The sequence below is a fragment of the Psittacula echo genome, assembly GCF_963264785.1.
Source record: "Psittacula echo genome assembly, chromosome: 3".
NCBI lineage: Eukaryota > Metazoa > Chordata > Aves > Psittaciformes > Psittacidae > Psittacula > Psittacula echo.
In genome coordinates this window covers 47,757,905-47,783,610 of record NC_137736.1, presented here as the reverse complement: position 1 = coordinate 47,783,610, position 25,706 = coordinate 47,757,905, and the positions used below count along the sequence as shown (strand labels likewise).

The 25,706-nt window shown below is 38.0% G+C and overlaps 2 protein-coding genes across 13 annotated transcripts in view; one reads left to right on the top strand and one right to left on the bottom strand.

Moving 5' to 3' along the window:
• The window catches only part of CTPS2 (CTP synthase 2), a 71,892-nt gene extending 69,370 nt beyond the window's left edge, over positions 1-2,522 (bottom strand). For 6 of the 12 annotated variants that reach the window (XR_013956405.1, XM_080612836.1, XM_080612837.1 and 3 more), the window contains exon 1: positions 2,038-2,149. The gene's annotated coding sequence lies outside the window, so the exon portion shown is untranslated. Of the gene's footprint in view, positions 1-17; positions 124-1,712; positions 1,832-2,037; positions 2,150-2,383 lie in introns of those variants that run through there. The other 6 variants (XM_080612828.1, XM_080612830.1, XM_080612831.1 and 3 more) reach the window with 5 other exon arrangements.
• A 121-nt stretch (positions 2,523-2,643) lies between these two features.
• On the top strand, positions 2,644-24,256 carry SYAP1 (synapse associated protein 1). Its single transcript, XM_080612839.1, has 9 exons — positions 2,644-2,852; positions 7,626-7,744; positions 8,691-8,757; positions 10,385-10,458; positions 10,818-10,957; positions 12,678-12,823; positions 17,585-17,643; positions 18,607-18,754; positions 20,343-24,256. The coding sequence occupies exons 1-9, from the start codon at positions 2,654-2,656 to the stop codon at positions 20,468-20,470; spliced, it is 1,080 nt and encodes a 359-aa protein (XP_080468965.1). The 5' UTR covers positions 2,644-2,653; the 3' UTR covers positions 20,471-24,256.
• Positions 24,257-25,706: the final 1,450 nt, after the last annotated feature.

The following is a 25,706-nucleotide window of genomic DNA, read 5'->3' as shown; positions in this document are numbered from 1 at the left end:
CTATCCAGTAGCTTTACCTTTAAAAAGTGACTGTAGCTTCAAAAATTTATTAAAATTGGGCTATACCATCCACCCCACTTTCCAGCAGCTTCCACTCCTCCAACTCGTATTTTATCAACTGTTTCACCCAAGGTCTTACAGTATCCTGCAGATCAACAGAACATAAGACCAAGAAAGAGAAACTGAACCAGTATTTATAATACCCTAGAGTCCTTCCTTCACAAGCCTACCCATTCTCCCTCTCCACACAATTACTGTGAGAGAAAAAACGGAAAAAGAATCACTTAGCATCTGTGGACTGCGATGTAGAAGAACAGTTAATGCTGTTCTAGAAAACAACACTTTATCCTTTTTAAGTTTCACATTTAGAGAAAAGCCTATGACACTCATCACACATTTAGAATGGCAGCCCTGGATAAAGCAGCTCTGAGACCTATAGCATGGCCAACTTGCCAGAGCCTCTGTTTCCCTGTCTAGACCATGAATTAAATTATTATTCACAGAAGGGAACTATGAATAACCAACAAACCTCATATCCTAAAAAAAGAAACATAACAGTTAATGCCAATCAAGGGTGGTGAAGCCTCAATCAGATATAATATCATTTTTCCCATCACTCTGCAATAGTACCTGCATTGGCAACAACAGCTGTTCAGGAACAGAAACTTCCTCTCTTGAAAATTTGGTTCTTTGTAAGAGACCTACACTGAAATAAGGGATTCAAATATCCTACTAGATAAATCATATGACTGGGAGGAGAATAATGTAGTAGATGCTAATACATCTATGCCACCTTGCACTGCGTAGGAGCATGAATGGTAAAGTATCCAGAACTATTAAGAAAAAGATGAAGAAACCACCCCCTAAAAATTCTGATAATTACTATCCTAATTAGAAATTCTTCTTCCTTGTTGTTATAATCTGCTGTTCGCACCAACTCCTGTTGATGTTGTCCCTGCTGGTCTCCGCCTTCATCTGGCTTTCAGACAAGCCTAGATTTTGTCACCATTTTTCCACCCCATCTTTAACAGGATGATGTATCTCATTCACAGCCGCATTCATATTACATTCAGGCAGCTGTGGAGGCTAATCAGTGGAATAATTTTTGCATAGTGGCAGCATGGCTCACCACAGAGCAAAAATTCTAGAGTCAAGAAAATCTTTCCTCTCTCAAGCACCAAATTCATCCAAAGCAACACGCAAAAACACATGACCTAGCAGAACTCAGTATAAATCAACACAGTATGGTTTTCAGCTGCTGGCAGTAATCAGCAGCTAGTGAATTCACATTGTAAGCCTTCCTCTTACTATACTGAAGACAAGTAAGGCCTGGATCCTCAGAGAGACTCCTCTTAGAGCTCAAGAATGTAACAATGCCTGTCGTTAATGTCATCATTCTTGATAATAGGAACTACTAAATTATTGTTTCCCTGCTAACATGGACAAAAGGAAGACCAGAGGCATCAAACATATTTAACTGAGGAGAAAAGGTTCATCAGAAATTAACTTTCCCCTGCTATTTTAGTATTTATTTTAGTAGCCTAGAATTTTAAGGGGAGAGATATTTCGACAACAAGTATAAACCTCTAGTACATGCTGCTTCAAAACCCATAAGCCCTGTTACCTTGCTTAGAGGAACCACAGTGAAAAGCCCGCTGTGATTTTAGCAAGAACAGCGACTTTCCAGCAGCTTAAGAAAACACATAGCTTACTTGCAATAGAAACAAAGGACTCCAGGTGGTTCGGGAAGCTACTTGTAAAAGGAGAATGAAACAGTGAAGGGAAAGCAAAAAGCGAATACTGGGCAAAGATATTTTGTTGGGAAGGGGAAATCAGCACAAGCGGAAAAGAAAACGATTTACTCTGTTCAGCCCTATCAACAGAAACCTGCTGCCTTCAGCAGGAATTTGGGAGCGCTCCACCCGAAATCTGCTGCGCCACAGCGAGGAGCCGCTTGCAGCCGGGCCCGGCAGAGGAGCTGCCCTCACCCTGCCCTGCGTCACCCCCGGGTGGCCGTTACTTCGGGGCGGCCGTTACCTCAGGGCCAGGTGCGGGGCGGGAAGGGCCCTCAGAGGGCTGCCGCTGAGCAGAGGCCAGGCCGGGCCGGGTGGCACAGAATCGGCGCAGAGGATCGCGGCAGGGCGGGGGAGGAGAGTGCTAATCTCATCCCAGGGTACCGTAAGTCACCGGACTGCGACTTGCCGCCCCGCGACACCTTTGTGGTCTTAAAGGCGGATGGCTGTCCCACCAAGATGAGGTGCGCCCGCTACGTGGTAACCACCGCGGGATCACCGCCAGGGTCTGCCGAACTCAACTGAAACCCCGGCGGAGAAGCAGCACCTCCCCACGCAGAACGGCGAAACCCCACAACAGCGGCCCTTACCGCCGCCCAGCCCTGCGCCGCAGAGTAACCCCCGTCAAGGCAGGGAAAGGCATCCACGAGCAGAGCAGCCAAGCAGCAGGGCGGCAGCGCGAGAGCCCAAAGCCGACCAGCGGCTCCACTATCCCGCCTACTGCCCCGCCACCCCCACGCGGCGGCGGAAGTGGCGCATGCGGAAGGAGCTGGCCGCCTGCGCTTCCGCATTCGGAGCTGCTTGCCCCTCGAAGCTTTGAGTGCCCGTTAACGGCCCAGTGCGGCTGCCGCTCCTCAGCCATGTTGCGAGGCCTGGGCAGCTGGTTGGGGCTGGAGCGGGCAGGCGAGGAGAAGCTGCTGCCAGCCGAGAAGAGGAGTAGCTCCGCGGAGGAGGAGGAGGAAGAAGAAGAGGAGGAGGTGGTCAATAAGGAGGCGGCCGCGCAGAGCTCGGAGCAGCCGGACTCGGAGGCGCTCCTCAGCCAGGCTAAGGGGCTCGGCAGTGAGTGTCCCATCCTTGTACGCTGGGGACCGTAGGGGGGGAGGCGGCCCAGCACCGCTAGCTCCGGGACACGCCCGCACCCGGTTGGGCAGCTTCCAGCGGATGGAGAGTCCCCGGGACTGCAGCGGAGAGAAGTGGGGCGCCTTCCCCTCACACACGCGTCGCTGCTGGGGCCCTTGATCCACAGAGAAAGCTTGAGTGAAAGAATGGTCTCGCTTGTTGGAGAGGGGTGTCGCTCCCAGGCGTCTTCATGCGGGGAGTGCTGCTGTGGCTTTAGTTTAAAAAAACTACGTATTCTCAGCAGTAAGGTCCTGCGGTGTGGTGAGAGTAATATAGCAGTTGGAGGAGGGAAGGTAGGCCGGATTTATGTATGCTTACAAGTTAAAAGAGAAGTTACTGGTACTTACTACTGGCATTTACACCAAAGCTTAAGCTGAGCTAAACAATTGCAGATAGGTTTTCAGATGAGTTAAGCATGTTTATTCTTAATTCGACAAATGAAAAGAAAAAATGCTTTTCATCTAGATGGCAGCAACTCCAGTGTAGCTTGCACAGTGATGCAAAGCAGAGAACACAAGTTTATGACGGGACCTAGAGACATTGGGTTTTATTTTTTAAATATCCCTGAAGCATATCTTTTAAGATGTAAATGATAATTCAGGTTAGGTTAGGTAGTATGGAAAGCTATCTTGGTGAAAAGTTTTAAAAGTTATTGTTTGCTATCCTTTTCTATTTTTTGTTTTTGCATATATTTGTTGTTCGGCTCCTTTAAAATCACGTCTGCTAAGTGCAATCTGTGGCATGCATAACTACCGTGTATTTCACAAGATGGAGTTTTTCATGCAGCTTTGTAGTCTCTACCACAGTTATGAAACACTCCTATGCAATTGATAAAGCTGGAATTTTGGGAGTGACACAATTCTCTAATTTCATCATTTTTCTGTATTTCATAGATTTGTTTTAGTACTTACTGGCAATGAGATATATTTTATTGCACACAATTCTGTGCACTGGTAAGGAATGTTGCCTCACTGCAAAGCAAAACACATTAAACAAACAAAACAAAATTCTTCAGTGTTTAAAATATGACCCAAGTAAATGACTACAAATACTCCTTTCAGTTATTGTCTTTTTCAGAATTGTTACTAAGTTAACATTTTCCATTGGGAGAAGTCACGCACATATAATGTACCTCAAATTGGTGGGACGTTTCTGTGATTTTTTTCTTTTTATAGGAAAGGAATGGAGTTTAATTTTGTTGAATTCATCTGTAATGAGGCAAGGCTATAATTTGCTATAGGTAAGAATTCTGCTTTACTATGGTAGATTTTTAGATAAAATTAATCTGAAGTACAGCTCCATGGTCCTTGCTAGAGTGTCTTTTTTTTTTTTTTTTTATGGTGCTCTGAAATGCTGGATCAATCTCACCTGAAACATTAGTCAGATACGATTCTTCACTGTGCTCTGCCTTGGGCTGTCAGAGCTGCAGCATTTTATGTGTGTAGTTTGGTTGAATACTTATCTGGTTATTGTAAAGCAATCCTAATCTGGTAGTCAGTGTTCAGGATGGAGAAAAGACTTTAAATTTCAGAGGAAAAGTAAGTATTGACTGTTACACATGGAAAGGTTCAGACCGTAATTTGCTCTGGAAATGAGAATTTTGTTTAGTGATTCATTGTCTGTGACACTAGAGAAGATTGTGGTGAAAAGGCTTTTTCATAAAGATTTGCATGTCATTGTTTTAACACATGATAACTCTGGAAATATCTGCATGACTAACAACCCGTGTAGCTATGTGGAGAGGTTCCCCTTGCACATAAAGAACTTTCCTGGTAAAACTGAAGCCTTACGTAACTTCCCCCCCACACTTGTGTCCTTACAAAGGTTAGGAGAGTTTGCCAGTGTGAACTAATACTGGATATATTGCTAGATACATGTTCTTAATATGGGCATAGATTTGTAAGAGGGAGGGAAAGCTTCTTGGTCACTTGAAAGTGAAAATGTTGTTTACCACCAATTTTATTTTTCTAAGGCAAAGTACCAACTCTTATTGAACTTTAAAGTACTTTAGTTCAGAAGAAAATTTGCCCTTAATGGAAATAAAAAGCATTTTGTTTTTCCGACTGGTTCCAGGACTGACCAAAACCACTTTGCCCAACAATATCAAAACGTTGATGGACAGCAAATGCTTCAGCACCTTTTGCACCTAAAACAATTGCATATGAGAGTTTACAGGGATACAGAAAACAAGCAATACAATCTGGTAGGAAGGAAACAATTCAGTAGACTGTTGCTTCTGCTGTCATAAGGAGAATAGTATGTATCTATATAGAATGTGTCTATATCTAAAGTGCAGAAGATAGGTGGGTATTTTTACAACATGAAGCATGTGATGGGTTGTAAAGCCTGATAGCAGGTATGAAAGATGCTAGCAAGTACTTGAAGGAAGTTTGGTTGCTGCCTTTCTGTGGCTTATAACTAGAAATTACCTATAAAAATAACTTGCTTAAGGGCTGGCTAGACCTCTGCATATTTCAGTATTTATATCAGAGGTGATATCATAATGACAGAATATTTTATATGCCAGAAAGAACAGTCAGGTTTCCAAAAGGTGACATGAATGCTCTGAAATAATTCATTCTACCTGTGGCTAACAGCTACATTTTAAAATAACGCATTTTTTTGCATTTCAGGGTTATTTCTTACATTTCTAACCCATAAGGAAAGTGGAATCTTTGTGAGGTCTTGAGAAGGAATTTGAGAGGTTTTGTTTGAAACAGAAATACTAGGGGGTTTCTAAAGTCCCCTGTATAAAGGTCAAAGTAAAATCTCAGGAATAACTAAAACATTTCTTATCATCTCACGTGCTTTTCATTCTTACCAATGCCTCAAATATTTTTGATAGTTACTATGCAGTTTAGATCTACCATTACTATTTCTAACCATAGAATTAGAATAGAGTAGGCTGTTGCTGTTGGAATGGACCTAGATGGTCCCTTTTATCTAGGTATCTTCCACATCTAGTCCAACTACCTGACTAATTCAAGGCTTACCAAAAGTTCAAGTGTGCTATTAAAGGTGTTGTCCAGATGCCTCTTAAACACTTGACAGGCTTGGGGCTTTGACCACCTCCTTAGGAAGTCTGTTCCAGGGTTTCTTCACCCTCTCAGCAAAGAAATGTTTCCTGATGTCCAGTCTAAACCTCCCTGGTGCAGGTTTGAACCATTCTCAAGTGTCCAAGCCCTGGATACCAGAAAGAAGAGATCAGCAGATCTTTCTGCTTCCCCTCCTCAGGAAACTGAAGGGAGCAATGAGAGGTCACCTCTCAGCCTCCTTTTCTCCAACCCAGGCAACCCCAAAGTCTTCAGACATTCCTCATAGGACATTCCTTCCAGCCCTTACACTAGCTTTCTTGCCCTCCTCTGAACGCATTCAGGGACCTTCACATCCTTCTTAAGTTGTGGGGCCCAGAACTGCACCCAGTAATCGAGGTGAGGCTACACATCTTGAGTAAATCAGGATATAATCAGGATATAATCAGGACAGTTGCCTCTCTTGGCCAGCTACTTATACTGTGTGTAAAGCACCCCAGATGCAGTTTGCCCTCATGGCTGCCAGGGCACACTGCTGACTCAGATTAAGCCAGCTGTCAGCCAACACCCCCAGGTCCCTTTCTGCAGGGCTCCTCTCCAGCCTCTCCCCATTTATACTTGTGTCTGGTATTACTCTGTTCCCGGTGTAGAATCCAGCATTTCAACTTGTTAAAATTCATGCTGTTGATGATTGCCCAATGCTCCAGTCTGTCTAGATCCATCTGCAGTTATTATATTTACAGTGGCACTTACCAATATTTTATTATTGTATACACTGTAACTGTAATCTTAAGTCATAATACAACTGTTCAAATGTAATAAAGTACTTGTGACAGTGTCATTGCCTGAGGAAATAATACCAATGTTATTTTAAAATCCATTGTCAATAAACTGGTATTTAATGTTTCTGAAGGTTTGTAGTATACATCTTCCTGCTTGTAACTGCCTGTGCCACATAGTTCTCCCCCTGCCACCTTTCTTTACTTCAGCACTGCTAATACAATGAAATGCTGGTTAGTCTTTGGAAATACTTGTTACTGTTGTTCTGGCGCTGAACGTATTCAGAAGTAAGCCAACAGGGCAGTAGTGCCTCTCAAGGAGACTAAAAAGAAGAAGACAATGCAAAATAGAAAAAGAGTAAACAACAGGAATAAACTTCTATCTTAAGACTTTTGAAGAAATCTCAAATTTTACTTGACTGGAATGTTTCATGCATTTGTTGTCTTACTCCGGGAGACTTTATTACATATGTTGATTTTCTTAAAAAGACCAAAATCACCACCCTGTTTTAATACTGTTGTTAAAGTTACTTTCCTCCTTGATGTCTCTGAAATACTTATATGAAATTAGGAAAGACATTTTCTTTTGCTTCAGAACATTCATTGGAAAGCGGTATTTCAAGGACCATTAATTTGGTAAACAAGATTCATGTGTGAAAGTTTGACTTGCAGAAAGTTGTGATCAAACATACAGTTTGATCATCATCACTAAAGAATATGAACTAAGAGAGGATAAATAGGATTTTAGGAGTTCTTTGGAGGTCAGAAGTGGTATTAAATGATTTGGAAAGTAGCTTTCAAGTAAGTGTCCAAATGATTAGAGAAAGGAAAATATATCTAGTAAGAGAACTGGATGTAAAGGGATCTTTTTTTTCACATCTTTCTCTTTCTTATTTTGAAAGGTTACCTCTTCAATTTTGCCACTGCCGCTACAAAAAAGATATCTGAATCCGTTGCTGAAACAGCACAGACAATAAAGAAGTCTGTAGAAGAAGGAAAAATTGATAGTATCATTGATAAGGTATTTTATTTCTAGACGTTTGGTCTAAAATATGTTTTCTTACTATTGTCAAAACATGGCAAATCTGGCATGTGGTAATATTTCTTTAAGGCATCTCTCACTGGTGTTAAATTGAAATGCTGTGTTGTTGAAGGGAAAAAATAATTTTAGCAATTTATCAGGCTTAAAGACTTGTGTTCTTTTTTGGCAACTTGTTAAGCCACAGACCTCACTGTATAAAATCTTGTATTTTGTGAGTTGTTTAAGTATTCGTTTCTAGCTTCATGGTTTCTTTGCCTCTTCTTTCAACTACGGAACATCTGCACTGTTACTACTAGATTTTGGCATGCTGACTTCTGAGATGATTCTATTTTTAATTCCAAATTCAGTACAGGATGTTTCTGAACATAATTTTTTGATGAAAACTTGTCGTCAACAGAAATGGAGAAATTATTTCAGCCAAGCAAACATTCTATAAATAATACTTAACAATTTTACAAGTCTGATTTATTGCAGTGGATATATTTCTTGAGCAACTCCTAAACTCTATTGTAAGGCAAAGAGTATCTTTAAACAGTCTGTGTTGTCTGTATTTGATATGGTAAGGCAGTAAGTGTATATGTGTAGTGTGCTAATGTTCAAATTAGCAGCTAGGATTTTCCTCCCTTATTTTTTTGGTCCCTTGATCTTGATACAACTCTAAATATAATTTTGAAAGCGTATGCAATAGTTTAAACTTTTAAAGGCAAAATGAAATGTTTCAGTAAAGGGGAACGTATGATTTATGCGGAACACTTTTAACTAACTTATAAAAAGGGCCCCCAGGGATAGAAGAACATGATCCTGCAGTGTATTTGAAAGCACTTTCTGAGTGAACATGAAACAAAAGGAGTGATTTTTCTTTTTTTTTTTTTTCCTTTTTCTTTTTTTTTTTTTTTTTTTTGTGGTTCCGTAATTTTTATTTCAGACAATTATTGGAGATTTTCAGAAGGAACAGAAAAAATTTGTCCAAGAGCAGCAAACAAAAAAATCAGGTAATGTATGCTTTTTTGCATATACATTGCATACGCTAAAACTTGCTGGAAGCTGGATAATTAAACTATATCTAAACCTAATCTATCAAAACTCTGTTTAATGAAACACATTATGGCACAACTTAAAGTATGTCATGGAATAGGAAGATGACATTTTTAAGTGAGGTTAGTGTTAAATTATCTAGTTGGTTTAGATTTGCTTTTTTAACCAAATTCAGCTTTCTGAAATTAACTCAAAGATCACTGTGCTAGCAAAGCTGATTTCTTATTGTTTTGAATCTTAAGCCTGTGTATTTATTGAAAACAGGCATGCTGATTATTTCTCTTTTGAGCTTTAGCAATCGTCACATTTTCATAATGAAATTAAAAGCATGTGTTAGGGTTTGCACTGTTGTATTTAATTGGTTCGCTGTAGGTGTTGCTCTGCTTACTTACTGTACTTTACTAGGCATAATTGCTTTTTTGCATTCCCATAGATCATTTGCTTTATAATTATCTGTGATCTAAATCCTTTGAGTTACCCACCCATGTACTATTAACTGCAGTGGATCTGTTTGAAACTTTAAAATAAGCACACATTTTTTTTTATGTTGCATTTCGTCATTGGCTTTTATCTCCTTTAACATGTTACATGGATGCAGTAATTTCTTGCAGTTAGAGTAATTAGGGGCTCTACTGTTAATCTTGAAAAAGAGCTGCTTTTAAATGGATTGTTCTAAAATTTTGCATACTGTCCACAATTAATATTTTAGTCTGATTTCTTCCTGCAGGATTTTTTATGTGATTGCACTTGTCTGTATTTCTGTCTTTTTGTCTCTGTTAGTAAACTTTGTCATCTGTTAATATATTTCTGAAAGTTCTATGAGAATAGGTAGCTAGATTGGCAAAAGAAGGACTAACAGGTGGCTTACTAAAAGAAGCATTACCATCAGATGGGAATCCATGTGCATGAAAGATCTTACTGATGTCAGATGCATAGCCAGATAAGCAGTGCTAGTTAAAGTGCATAAGAATTAACTGTTACAGATGCATCATAATGTCTCTATAGACTGAATTTGCATTGACAGTGAAGAGATTAGTAGATTTCTGTAGATCTACAATAGTTTATTTTCCTCCTTATACAGTCTATAGAACTATTTTGGAAGTATCTGTGTAAATATATAAGTCAGCTGACCTCAAGTATGCTTATTCAGTGTATAACATGTAATTTATAATATTTTCTCCATCATTAAAGAATTGGTGTCTTCTGGGTGTTAGAAAATTAATATAATTATTTTTAAAACTTAATTTAGACAAAGTTAACACATTTAAAGTGAACCTAGATATCTCTGTTTGCAGGCAACTTAACCAGTTTTACAGCACTAATTCAATAACTAAGAGGTACCAAGTTGAGTGATGCACACTGCAAAGAAAATCCCACAGTTTTACAATAACAGAAATTGGCAATTGTTTATATATTTAGCTAGTTTACCTCTGATAAGCAAAAATTCATTCTTAGAGTTTCTCTCATGTCCCATGTGCTTAATTTAGGAAAATGAAATGATGGCTTGTTTTTGTTATATGTTAATTTAAGGCGGGTTTTGTTCAAGTAATACATATGCAATTATTTTCCTTCTTTCAATAACAGAAGCAGCGGTACCTCCCTGGGTAGACAGCAATGAAGAAGAGACAATTCAACAGCAAATACTGGCCTTATCAGCAGTGAGTATTTCATTTCCTGTACGATTTAAAGTTTTCCTAATAGAGAAGTTAAAACTTCCTCCCTTTTTTTTTTTTTTTTTTTTTTGGCTGGCATTAGATTATGTATTTTCAATGTCCTTTTTTAATGTGTATGTCACCGCACTGATCATGAAAGACTGAATAGTTCCTTCAGGATCAACTTGAGCCAGAGGAGATCCCCAGTATTACTGGGGTCAGTAATAAAGCCAATAACAAAAGCTTTGCAGCTTTGTGGTATGATAAAATTATGTGGGAACTGGGATTCCATTGCTGGTCTTGTGTGTGAAATATGATATCCTTTTTCTGATATCAGTTAATGACCATAAATATATTCTTCAAAGGATAAACGAAATTTTCTGCGGGATCCTCCGGCAGGTGTGCAGTTTAATTTTGACTTTGATCAAATGTACCCTGTTGCAATGGTGATGTTACAGGAAGATGAACTTCTCAATAGGATGAGGTTTGATCTCGTTCCCAAACAGTAAGTAATTTCTGCTGGTTACTATCATAGAATGATACAACAGTTGTGGTTGGAGAGGACCTTAAAGATCATCTAGTTCCAACCCCCCTGCCTTAGACAAGGACACCTTCCACTAGACCAGGTTCCTCAAAACCTCATCCAGCCTGGCCTTGGACACTTCCAGGTATGGAGCTTCTCTGGGCAACCTGTGCAGTCCCTCACCACCCTCACGGTGAAGAACTTCTTCCTAATATCTAATCTAGATCGACCTATGTTCAGTTTAAAGTCATTCCTCCTTATCCTATTGCTACATGCCCTTCTAAGAAGTCTCTCCAGGTTTGTTGTAATTATTCTTTAGTTACTGGAAGGCTGCTCTAAGGTCTCTCTGGAGTCTTCTCCAGGATGAACAACCCAGCTGTCTCAGCCTGTCTTCAGAGAGGTGCTCTAGCCCTTACAACTATGTATCCTTGTGCTTCTGATGTGTCTGTATATATTCATAAATTACTCCTTGTTATTTTCACTTTGTTCAATTCTTTATGTACATCCTCTGTATTTTTTATCTAATTTAAAATGCATGAAATATTGCATGTGCATTGTGGTTTAGTAGTTGGAGGAAAGAACAGAAGTAGATACATTAGGCATTCAGACTAATAAGGACTTGTTGACTTACAAATGGGAGAATCCTTAATTTTTTTCTGTATTCAGTGTGCTAAGTTAATTGAAAATCTTTTTCCCAAAACCATGGTAAATGCAGCAACAAAAGTGCTTAGAACTGTTGGTGTAACTGACACCCCAAAAAGGTTATTAGAGAGAGTCAGAGGCCCCCTGGAGAAATGGTAAAAGAATGCATCACAAAACAGTAGCAGTGCAAGTCAGAAAAACTGGTTTTGAATAGGCAGTGGGAAAAGCTGCGTGTTGCAACTGCCATCCTTCTAGTGGACCTAACGAAAAGATCCATAAGGCCTTTGTCCCAGCAGTTACTGCCTGTTCCACTATGGTTTTTTGATCCCAGCTTTATTCAAGTGCTGTTCTCCTTCCTGGTCCAGTTCCAGATGCTGCTCCTAAAGCTTATTTCACAGGTCAACATTCTTGTTAAGTAGGAGTTCCTAACATTAGTCTCCTGTCTAAGGATGGAAACAGAAAAGAAAACATCATCTTTGTGAGCTTTTCTGTCTTTAAGTCTCCTCCTTTTATATAAAGCTTCCCAGCTTCTCATTTTATTTGCCGCCTTCCCTGCTGTTGCTTGCTACTGTCAGTCCTAAATACTCTAGGTCTTCATCATATCTGTCTCTGATGCTCTGTCTTCAGCTTCTGGTCATGCTGTCTTTGCCTATTCTACATTGCTTAATAGGTTTTTTTCCTCTGTTCTTAGTCTCAGTAGTCACTGTTTGCCTGAATGGGCAGGAAGGTAACTTCACTCCCCACATACTGTGATAAGAGAGATATTATGCTATTCTGTTTTTCCAGATTATATATTGCAGCTTGCTGTTAAGCTTTTCTAAAGTCATAACATTATTATATGTTTAAGTTAATTGTAACTGTCTTGTAAGAGATCAAGAACTTCTACAATGATAGATTTTTTTTTTTTAAAACTGTGTTAATGTTACAAACTTCTTTTTAAAGTTTTTACTTAAATGGCACCTATGTCTACTTCGTCCCTCTGCAAATTTATTTCATTGCTAGGTGTTAAAAGGAACCATATTTCCAAATGTAGTAATCCAAATTTGTTTGTTCTCTCTAGCGTAAAGGAGGAGGTGTTCTGGAGAAATTATTTCTACAGGGTGTCTCTAATTAAACAGTCTGCACAACTCACTGCACTTGCTGCTCAACAGCAAGCAGCCGGAAAAGAAGAGAACAAAGGCAGAGAAGAGGATAGTCAACTGAAAGGTATGGAAAGGATTTGTTTTAGGACAGCTCATTAAGTTAGCGTCAGACATACTGGTGGTGTACATCAGGTGACATTGAATTTTTATTCTGGGTTTCTTACTAAATTAGGGCTTCCCTTGTCATACTCGGTGTGTTTGTCCAGATTGGGGAAGAGGAGGCTCCTAGTGGTTTTAAACCATTTTGCGATTTCAGCCAACTTTGTCAGAAGAGTAGAAATCTCGAGATAAAATTTTGTACATGGCTTGTAGCAGCTCAAGACCCCTAGTGTCTCTGGTGTGCTTTTTTTGACTTGTCAAAAAGTAGTAGGAGGTAACTTTGGTTCACCTAGTAAGACAACAGGTACTAGCCAACCTAGCCAGCTGGCACATGGCTTGCTCTTAGCTTTTGCTTAGACCTCAGGCCAAACAGAAGTTAATGAGTGATACGGGGGTAGAATTATTGTGGTGGTGGAGGCAGAGATGATTGCAGGATGTAGAAAGTTCTTCAGTATATTATAGAAGTGGAGGAAGATAGAGACCAGGACGCTACTTGGGATTTAACCTTGAGATGGAAAATCCACTTCAACGTAAGTGTCTTCAGTTACATTTATCGGTTTATACAGATGATTTTTATGACCCTCTAAGAACCGCTTGACATCTTATCTGCATGTAAACAAATTCTGCAAGGAAGAGTATATGCAGCTTAAAGAGTAGAAAGCAGTTATTGGCAAAGACACAAAAAGTAACTAGTAGCTTATTAAATCTTAGCTTAAGCTAGGTATGCTTACCACACCTGGTTACACACCTGAAGGATCTTGGCAGGTTGAGTAGGCATTAGGCAGAAGGAGAAAGCCTTTGCTGCATCTTGGAACAGATTTTCATATCCCCTACATCAAAAATTTGTCATCATCCATGAAATAGTTAATGCTTAAGTCCTGTTGACACAAAGTCCTGACTGACAGCAAACTGATCGCTATTAATTTCTTTTTTTCTCCCTTCAAATATATCTTTTCATATTGGTGTTTTTCTTCTTGAGGCAAGATCCTTATCTAGAATGAAAAAAGTAATATTCCAAGCAATGGTGGCAGGACAGATCACTCCAGAATCTACTGCAGACCAAGAAGCACCAATTCTGACTTCTTTTATCCAAGACAATTGTCTCCTGTCCCAATGGGCTTTATACAGTCAAAACATGGCAACATGTCCCCATGTTGAGCAGCATGCTGTCAATCACAGAAGCACTACTCATGCTATTTCAGGCTTTGTAAGCTTAAAAAAAGCGTGGCCTTGTGATCGTATTACACGGACCACAGAGATCTAGGCAGATCTCTGGCAAGTGACCACATGCCATGCACACTTGAGAGGATGCTAGCCTTTGAAGAGAGTAACTGTTGCCAGCACACAGCAGTGTGCTGTTGGGAGCAGGGTTCCCTCCCTGAGAAGGTTGAGAAAGACAGCATACAGATAGCCCAAAACTACTTAGGCATTTACTATAATGATGTAATTCTTTTGCTTATTGTACTTCAAAAGACTGCTTTAAGCAAAGGAGTACAGGACTTGTGTTCGGGGTTTTTCTTCTGTACCTTTAATTTAAAATATGTGCAGGTTTAAAAAAAGGTGAGAATTACATGATAGTGATTTTACTTACTGTTCGCATAGTTTTGTAAGCGTATTCTTTTTCTCACCGTAGAAACAGAAGAGTGATAGAGAAAATATGATACATGTGGAGAAACAACTAATCGTTTATGGAAGCTGAGACTTAATTTTTATCCCACATGTAAAAGAGCTACCCTTAAATGTCCTACACTAACTCTTTAATCATAACAGAAAACTTTAGTCTTTACTTTTCAGTGCAGACTGTATTTGGGCTCATTTCCTACTTCCCTGGTCATGTAACTTGTACACTCCCGCCATATTCAGCTCCCATTTTTGCCATTTTCTGTGAGCAAATTGTGTTCACTCTTACCCTATACAGGTGGTATCAATTCAACAGATAGCTAGAATTCTCATAATTTCATAAACTTTTGCACCTAAATGGCATCTAAGTGCATTTATCAAATTTTCTTTCTTTCTTGTATTTCTTCGCTTGTTTTTTTTTTGGCTTTTTTATTTATTCACTTTTTTTTTTTTTAATTTCTGTTGCTCTGGGTTTTTTAATTACACCAACTGATAGGATTATATTATAGACTATTAAAAGTAGTGATTATCTTCTCCTCTGGTTTCTCTAGTGCCTCACAATAGGTTTTTGAGTGTCCGATCCTTTCATTTAGTCCTTTGTATAGAGGAAAAGGTTGCATTTGGAAAGATTAGAAGCATAAATTCTGCCAGAAGATACTTTCTTAACTGTTGTTTATAAGACTGAAGTCTGTCTGTTATTAGTTTGCTTCCCCTTTCCACTGAGCTTTTTATTTTATTTCGGTTTCTGCATGTCGTCACTTCAGTAAACCAATTTCAGAAAAGAAAAGCAAGCTGCCACTGTCGTGGCTGACTGGCAGGTCAAATCAAAGTTAGTCTATCGTTAATCACAGTGCTGAGGGATTCCTTTATGTAAGCTAAATATGTAATTAAATGGGTAGTCTTAAACTGTAAGTTCCTAGAGCAGCATAATCTTTTTGGGGGGAGTGTTTTGGTTTTTTGTTTGTTTGTTTGGCTGGTTGGTTGGTTTATTTGTGGGGTTTTGTTTGTTTGGGTTTTTTTGTTTGTCTTTGAACAGCACAGTGCTCACATTTGCTAAACTAGCTGCTTTACTTGAAGTGGCTCAACTCTACAGAAGAGGTGGCAACTGACCCTGTTGAACAACAAAACTGTTGTCTTTGAGTCAGCTAAACCCTTGGAAATTGCCAGTTGAAGATAAAGTTGCTGGATAATAGTAAAATTACCATTGTGACTGAAAACAAGACATACCTTCGTCTAAATAAAAAAAAAAAGGCAGCACAATCTTTTGACCTCTTACAGATGTTATAAAATTCAGAAGACCAGTACAGGATATGCAGATAGATTTACTGTCCTAATGACTGTATATTTTGTAATGGCAGAGGGACATTTACCAGACTCTAGTAAATGCGTGTTTTGTTTGATTTGAAAATCATATAGACTTGGGAAGCTCTGAATCATCAGTGTTATTTTTGATTTAAAGAACCTTTTTGAAGGTTCAGTTTCCTAACTGGAGGTTAACAAGTAATTGCCTGTTGGTAACTCTTCATAATGTTAAGAGTTTCTTCTTAAAGCTGACTGTCTATAAAATAGAATTAATTGCCTTCTATTTTTATCTCTGTCACCTCCTTACCTGCTGTTTTCACAAAGTAGAATCAGTATGGTTGATGTGAAAGGAAAGACGAAGGGACATATGGATCTTAGTGTAGAGACTATGTAAGATCTATAACAAAATGTGAAGTTCTAGTCCTTCTCCAGGTATTAGTAACTATTTATGTGGCAGTGGAGTTACCTCAGTGCAGAGAACACATCAGCAGTGGAGGAGACAATGCCAGGCCGGTAGATCCAGCACACGACTAATGGTATGTTAGTCATATCAGACTGGTGCATGGCCCAGTGCAGAGCTGCTGTGCCACTTTTGCATGAGAGCAGCAGATGGAGTTTGAAGCACCTCTCTTGCAGGGTGCTTTGGGCACTTGGTACTGAACAGCAAAGAGTGCCATGTTCTACAGCCTCCCTGAACTAGAAGTGCTGGAGTCTGTTTGTGGAGCTGGGTGCAGTAACAGGTCCTCTGAAGACTGGGAAGACGAAGTGAAGGAAGAGAGGATAAAACAGTGGGCATAGAGTAGATGAGCTGTATAAGCAATGATAGCTACCAATTAAGGAGTTATTTTAATTAGAACTGATCTTAATTCTAAAAATAAAACCTAAAAAAAATAATGCCCCCTTCAGAAATTGCTGAGTAAGCAGGAAGGGTCCACCTGGGCACATTGAAGTAAGCAGAGCTGCAAGCTCAGAGCAGCGTTGCGTGTTTAAACAAATAGAACTGCTAAGCAAGCATTCCATCACTACCACAACCTTCCCTGTATGTTAATTGTTCTTGCAGCCACCTGGCTCTTTATTGTGACTCCTCTACCCTGCTAGTTGCATGAGGAAAAAAGCTTGGGTGTTCCTTTACCAGCCAAGAAAAAGATCTGTCCTTGCTTGTAAAGAATCATTGTCTTCCTAGCACCATGCTATTATATACAGAATGCACAGTGAGTTTTCTTAGGAAACTGGCATCCACTTCTAGGGTTGTTTTTTGGTTTTTCTTTTTGGTGACTTCTTTGACTGTGTGAAAGAAGGTAAGGCTGAGGAACACTCTTCTTATGTGCATTTTGGGCTCTGCATACAAACATAGTCTGGTATGCTGAAGAGCTAACTACTGCACATGTCAGTGGTAGTACCCAGCCAGGTCTACATGTTTGTAACTTTGAAGATCTTGTGACATGTGATGCAATCTGTAAGTGTTCTACCTGAAAGAAGGCATTCTTTGAGATTCCCAACTGTTCCCATTTACATAGTTCTCTGGATAGTTTTGAGGGGCAGGGGGTTCCTGTGATTTAACTTTAGAGTCATAATGAGGAAATGGTTTGCTAAATTTGTCTTAATTAAAAATAGAAAATGGTTTCTCTTCCATTTTGTTGTTGCAAATGCTTTATCTATGGCTGAATTCAGCATTTAACCACCAGGATTCCTTAAAACTTAAAAAAATTATTTTCTTATACATGTAATAGGCATGTGGATTAAATTAGATCTTTAAATACTTAAATGTAATCTACCTTTTTTTTTTTTTTTTTCCCTTTAATAGAAACAGTACGGCCAAAAACACCACCTGTTACAATAAAGCCTCAAATAAAATCTCAAGAGGTAAAGATGCTGTTATATTTCATCTGATATCTAGTATGTGAAACTGTTACTTATAGGTAACAGGGAGTTTGAGCAAGTCGTGCTATGAAGCCATAGTAATATAATATCTGACAGTCCTAACCTGCTGCTGTCCTGCTGTGATACTAATTTTTAGTGCATGCACTTTAAACTCCTTTTCAAAAGAGGAAACAGTAGTTTATCTAAGCAATACTTTCAGTAGTATCCTGCACATTATAATAAGACACATTTTCACTCTGAAGAGTGATATTTCCAAAATATTTTGAGTAGGTTTGCACTGTATTTAGACATGAGGAATGCCTTCATAAAAATATATTCATGATCCATGTTCTGTCCAACTCTTAAGCAGTTGTTAGGCTTAAGTATAGGAAATCTAAATGATACAATGTAATAGCAACATTATTTTACTGTAACAGCAAGAAGAGTTTTGCTTGATACTTTAAAAACCTTTAAATTAGATACATAATGACCCTTGTTCATTTCTGAATTGTAAAATCAGTGCCAGCAAACACTCTTGGCAGAAGCAGAGCTGTGAGTTCACTTGCAGGTAATATGCAGTGGACTAAATTAAGCTAGAAAGATTTACAAAGAACAATTCTCTCAATCTTACTTGTGTGTAGAGAACTGTACCTATGACTAAATTTTTACTACAATTTAGTACTGTTTTATTATTGTTCCTGAAGATTACAGAAACAGAGTTAAAGTTAGGAGAACATAGAAAGGAGCCTAGGATGAAAAGCAGATAATTTTCAGTACAACTATCTAACATCTCTCTCTGTACAAAAATACTTTTACAACTATTTTTCTTTGTGGGCTATTTTTCTTTAAAAGTAATGCATTTGGTTTGCTTTCTTTGCTAACTATCTAAAAGACAGTCACATAAATGGAAGTATGGCGTTTTTCCCCCCTTTTTGCATAAGCTTATACAAAACTGTCTTACTGCAGGACGAGGAAGAGATTTCCACGAGTCCAGGTGTATCAGAATTTGTGAGTGATGCCTTTGATGCCTGTAATCTGAATCAGGAAGACCTAAGAAAAGAAATGGAACAACTGGTCCTAGACAAAAAGAAAGAAGAGACTTCAGTAGTAGAAGGTACAGCTATTATTACATTTTGTATCTTAAATACACAAATTCTAAGACAGGTTGATGTAATAAATAATTTAATTCAATTTAGGAAAGTAGATTATTTTTTTTTTTTATTACCCTGCTTCAAAGTGAGTGAAATGACCTGCAGTATATTGCAGAAATTAATGCTAATTCTCACCATAGTTAAACTGTGTCTTATACAAAATGCTAGCTGTGAGGAATTTATATCCAAAGAACCTTCTTAAAGTGGCTCTTTTATGAAACTGACAGTAGAATATCTTTTTTTCTGTCTACCTTCTCCTTTCCCTGCCTTCTCTTCCATAGGTCTTCCATGTGTACAAGTTTTTCTTTCTTTAATTGACATCCTGGACGTAAAGTACAGTATTTGAAAGTCAGGCAATGTTTTCTTCTTGTTACACCAGCTAAAAAGGCAGTATTTGCACCAGACTGTGAGCTTGCAGATGCCTCTGCTGTCAGATGTTTTTCACACATTTGGAAAAGTTAAAATATAAGAAATAGCTTTGAGAAGGATGAGAAGAAATAAAATGGGGCTTATACTTTAAAATAATTCAGAAGAACTAGTATCAGTGTAAAAAGCATAAAACCAATCTGTGATAATGTGGCTCTGTCCACGCAATGAACAGCTTACTGTGAAGACACTTGTATGTGTAGATGCTTATCATAATATAATTTTCAGAATTAATCTTAAAATATGGTTTTTATGTTGCTGAATCCTTGTTTTTCTGAAGTTGTAGGGTGTTTTTGCAATATGTAGCCAAGCTTGAAGAATTCTAATAAGTAGTATCAGTTCTTTGCATCTAGCTTTTTGATGGAAGTGTTTCACTAAGTCATTAATGTGCAGCACGCTGGAAAAATCTCAGCTTCCATAGTGACTTGGACTATGGAATTATGTACCTCCATATCTAGGCTGAAGTACTAACCAACATGTAACGCATCAGACGCCCATCTCCTCCCCCATACTCTTGCATATGATAGGTAGAGCTAATTAAAACAGATTAACAACACAGGAATGCTTTCTGACTCATTTTTTGCCCTGAAGTATGAAATACGATTACCCTTAACACTGATTAAATGAGCCTGCCTAGCTACAGATGTCAGCAAGAAGAGTACCTGCTGCTTTTTCTAAATTATCCACAGTATTTGATCTTGGTTTTGAGGTTTTGGCTTTGTTTTGTTTAACTCCGTAAGAGTATATCCAACAAACTTATGAACTTCATTAAATTTTTGCTGGGGATTTAAAAGTACAAAGGGAGATTTGGTTGACATTAAACTGAAAGACTGTAGGAAATGAGCTTGCAAAGGGATGCCTGTTTCAATTAACCACCTATTTACTTTTTGTATCTTTATTATAGTACACACATAGGAATAGAGACTTGTATAGTAATTAATTCCTGTTTGTGGTCAATAAGATGATGAAATGTCTGGTCTTGAAGTTTCTTTGGATTTTAAGGAGAATTGTTCATAAAGCTTAGGGAATATGAAAGAGATTGAGTGCAAACTCATCTACTTTTATGTAAATAAGCTACATGCTATATTATCAAGTTAATTCTTACACATTATTTATCTTTTGTAGAAGAAACCGCTGACTGGGAAAAGGAATTGCAGCAAGAGCTTCAGGAGTATGAGGTGGTAACAGAATCAGAAAAGCGTGATGAAAACTGGGATAAAGAAATAGAAAAAATGCTGCAAGAAGAAAATTAAGCATGTTCACAGAATCACCACAACGCTAAGCTTTTTCTGAGGACTGATGTGGATTTCTGCTTTCATATTTTGCTTATGAAATATCTTCAAAAGGCATAAAAGAATCTAAAATTGTTATAATTCCATATGGGAATACAACCAGTATTTCTGTTCTTTATGAGCAGTTTCTGAACTACATTCTTCAAAAGAAAAAAAAAAAGGAGACAGGCATAGCAGGTTATATGTCATAATTAAAAGTGATAACATTACATGAAGCAGCAGTTTAGTTTGTGGCCATCTTAGGTGGTCAAGAAGCTCTGCAAAGAGATTTCTAAACCTAAGAATCTCAAACTTTTTGTCTGCAGCCTTCAGTTTTGGATGTAAAAATGGATGTTGTAAGTAACTTAGACCTTGATAATAACTCTTTCCTCACCTTTGCACTCTGATCCTTGTATAATCTGTAAATGTGTACTGTTTTTAAGGTACTTGTAGTTCATAGCTTTCATGTGTATTTAACTTCCTTAGTGTATGTAGCCAAAGACTTTATAGAAAACCCTATTGAATAACTTCTGATATTTTGTTAAACAAAATACTAAATCAGACTTCAAAAGAAGTACCGATTAATTATCAACCAGGTATGATTAACTGGCAAACATTTAAGCATTTAAATAAGAACAAAGTTCTTAACTGCTTGAATTAAGCTGTTGTTTTTGTTAAATCATAATATGAAGATGCTGCCTTTCCCCACAGAGAGATTTGGTTTAATGCATTCTTTTTTCACAAGATTGTTATGTTTCCATTTAATTTTGCTGTCTGAGTGAGAACAAATCGTTTCTCTTTATTTTAAGTGCTGAAACATTTCTGTAAAAAATGTGACTGGTTTGGGCATCTTTATTAAATACTGTAGATATGTATAAAATTGGCTCATTTGCTTGGAGGAGGGCAGAGTGAGAGACAAACATACTTGAGATTTGGACAGGTTTCAAAAATATACTTTTGTCACCATGTATGAGACATGGAATTTAAATAGAAAAGTTTTCTATAAAAGACTTTGATTCTTCTTAGACATCTGGATGTTTCCTGTAGCTTTAAATCAAGATCTTTGTGTATAAATGAAAATACTATGTTCTATTTGTCCTCTGTTTTATAAACTTATGTGACAAAATATTCATGCAATTCCAAATATGAAGGAAAAGTGGATAAAATTAAGTAGATAGGAGCCATTAAGCCCAATTGAATTATATAAGTATGTTACATACAGTAAACTCTGTCTTAATGACAAAATTCTACAGGAAACTTTTAGTAAAGAGGCTGAAGTCATTCAGCCTCAGCAATAACTATTAAGTCAATATTCATCCCATGGGAACTGAAAAGCACTAAGTATGTTTAACTGCTATTGCTGTAAAAAAGGACTATTTAAAATTGTCTTTGTTAGTAACTTGGACGGAAATCCCTCCTGTATTTCTCAATATGGAAATGAATTGATTTAAACCTGCATCCATTTGGCTTCTCCAATTAGTTTATTACCATTCAGTTTCTCAACTACAAATTATCTTGAGCACAGTTTGTGTTCTTTATAGGGTTTTTCACTTTTAGTTAACAGATGCAAGTCATGCTAAATAAGTACTTTAGGAGCTTTTAATATCTGGGATTAATTGAAGGCTGCAAAAGTTGAATCTGTTACCCTCATAAAAATCAGAATATTCAAAGCTTAATGTTTGCACTTGACAAATACAACTGCTTACAGATTTAAACTGGAAACGTTAGGATCTGTCTACATACAGTTTGACACAACATGTTCTAAAAAGATGGGTAGTTCTATTCTTATAGTGGCCAATCTTCTCTGGATGACTAAAAGCTCAAAATATTTGCTCCAAATGTCTACTTCCTTAAAAACCAGCCTGATAACTGCTAGTGATTTCAGACATATAACAGTATTATTTGCATGGGGTCTGTATATCAAGCTTTACCTTTCTTTTCATGTGAGCATAGCATATATGATGGTTATAGATCTCAAACTCCATCTCTCATAAATGTTGGCTCAGCCTACACATAAAACCTTTGTTCTCCAAGTCTTGTGAAAAGCAAGTATGCAAACAAACAAAAAAAATTAAATCACCACAAACAAACAAAGAAAAAGCAAACAACCCACTATTTAAATTTGCCTTTAAAAAGACAATAACATAGCAAAGCTGAATCTAACTTGAGCTCTCATATTTAAAGTCTTACCAAAATTGTATTAATACTTTCAAGTCTGCATATCTGGTTTTAACCTGGAAAGCTAAAGTAAATTCTATGTACTTCTGCAGTTTTCAGGGCTGTCCCATGCCTTCCATTTAGGTTAGTGCTAAGAGTGCCTTGCAGTTTTTACTGTGCATGGTAAGAGGAAAAGTGTCTGCATTCCACTTGTCACATGAGATGAACTCAGGTAGACCTCTTCATGTTCACGGTGAATTTTGTAGGCATTTGTAGCCCAAATGTGTCATAATATCTCATAAGCATGTATGCTGGTGTTTTGTTAACAACATCATTCCAAGCACTGGGATGGTGCAGCTGCTAAAAATCAATGACAGAGCCAAAGGAAACCAAGAATGGGTGTTAAATAATACCAATCTGTGGAGACAATTTAACTGAAAATGCAGTTGTTTAAAACACTGAGGAAAAGCAAACAAGCAAAAAGATTGTTGGCAAGTCTTCTTGAAGAAGCTAAACTTGAAGATTTTGGAATTAACCCTTGAGAAATAGGGAAAAGATTGCCCAGGAATCATTAGGTTAGCTTGGAACAGTAATAACAACTTTCTTCTGAAACACCATCTCCAGTTAATCTGTGCACCGAAGCATCCTCTTCAACTGTTTTAGTTTACTAGTCTAGTTGGTATTAGTTCAGATGTGTATAGAATTTTTTGATTCAATAATTTGTTTGGAGGAGGAACAAGAAGATCATAAAACCCTGCAATAAAAGAAGTGTAGTAAAATGTTCCCCTACATTTTGTAGAAGGTGTCCCTGCTCGTGGCAAGGGGATGGAACTAGGTAATCTTTAAGGTCCTGTCCAACCCAAACCATTCTGTGATTTTTACTTTTTCATTTACAGCTGTTCCCTAAACAAATTTAACCAAAGCTTTCAATTTCCTGAATTATTTCAGGAAATTTTGAGTTTATTTTATCACTTCAGTTGGGTCAAAAAGCTATTTTTTTTTCTCCTCGCTGTTCGGTTATCTTGGTGTTTGTTTTCTGGGGTTATGCCTGTAGTACTGAAGCATAGCATGTCAATTTTAACCTCATGCATTTGCAGTTTTAAAAGAATAACCCTTTGTACATGAGTGTATTACCTGACCATGAGATGCATCCTTGAACTGTTGGCCACTCATATATTACTGACTTTTACTTTAAAATAGGCCTTACATAAAGGGAACAAAGCGTGCCTGGTTACTTACCAGCATGCTGCCAAGCAACAGCAGCCCGACCGGGTCCTCAGTCCATGTGCTGTACCTAGAGGCTGGTTGAATGACTGCCGTGCTGAGAACCACACAGATAATGGCCTACCTTTTGGTTCAGCCAAGGTTCAGAAGATGTTTTGTCTGGCCTGATACTATACAGCTCAGTAAGTGCTGAATTATACATCCCTAACAACAACAGTACAGCAGCCTAGCCTTAAATCATGTTATCCACTAGTAGACTTTTGTTCCAAACTACTCATTTTCAATGCTTTTTTCTGTTGCTTTAAATGTTAGGGGGTTGAGTTGTTTTGAGGTTTTTTTCAGATCAGTGTTCCAATTTTTTTAAATAAAATGGTAAGTAACATTGAATTAATTTCTTGTTATATTTTCTTGTATTATGCTTAAGTTAATTATTTCAGAAAACAGTTCCTACAAGAATAGCAGAAGATGAGTGTGGCTTCATTTTTTTCTTAGTACAGCCCAGTATTGGTTCTCTATATGTACATATGAAGACCATGCACATATATAGAAACCTACATCTATTACTGCGTCTAAATATATTCAAAAACTCATAATGTACTTTTCCTTTTCAGTTGTCACTTTTAACTAGATACTGTCACGAGAGGAGGAGCAACCAAATAATAATCATTAGTTTGTCACTGTATCATTTTTAATGAGACTGCGCTCTGTAGGAATTATCTGGAAGAATGAATCACTTGCTTTATTTCTTAAAAGCCTGGTTTTCATTCTGGCACAGGTTGGGAGTGTTTTCCTCTGCTAATTCAGGGATTCATGAAGCTATGACAAACCTCTTCAGATACATTTGGGGAGGTATGCTTAATCCAAAATTTACACAGGCAGAAAGGTTATTTTAGCTCTGTGATTCTGACAAAGTACGGGAAGATAGAAGTAAAGTGCGATTAGTTAAAGGCTGTATATAAAACTAGAAAAATAAAAGATTTGATGCATGATTTGATATACAATGCTCTAACAAAAACCCTGTTTAGTGTGTTTACTTGTACACATGCACAATACCTTATTTTGCACTTCTCTTATTTATTTGTTCTCTTAGCTATGGCTTCCATACTCAAATGTGAAGGTTTCAGGAGCAGACACAGCTCCTGCTTTTCTGCATGTCCTATCCTTCACAAGGAGAAATGGGCCAATGTACCTCACAGTCAAATAATGGCCAGAGAATATACTGATTACACCCAGCTTCTTGTCTCACTTCAGAAACATTTTAATGCTGGCCATATGCCCTTTCATGACTTTGATGTCTGCAATTTAAACATCAAACAGTTTTTCTTTTGCTGTATCATCACTGCCTTGCATCCTGTATCATGTAACAAGACTTTCAAGTCCATTGTGTGTTGTATGTATAAAAAGTGCTGCTTTCAGAGTATTACTGGGGTGGAGAGGAGCCTCCTCAGACATTTTAATGTGGATGTGGTGTCAAAGAATTAGTAGGCATGTGAATGAAAGAGCAGAAACCATTGCCTACGCCAGCCAAAATACTGTTACGTAAGATCTTTCTTGTAGAGGAACATTGTTACCAGACACACCTCAAGTCTCTCTGGCTACACATGTACTAATCGACTGATATGACTGAGCAGGTGTTGAAATCTGAATGCCTATAAACAGTTAGTAGGAGCCCTAAAAATGTTTCCCCTGAGCCACCTAGCAATCTCCTTATTGGCTTCTTGCCACTGAGTTATTCCCAGTGGAGCTGGTGTGCAACCCAGCTTTGGAGGCTGAGCATCAAGGGATATTGTAAGGAACAGTCTGCATCCTCTTGGCCCAGATGCCAAAGGATGATCAC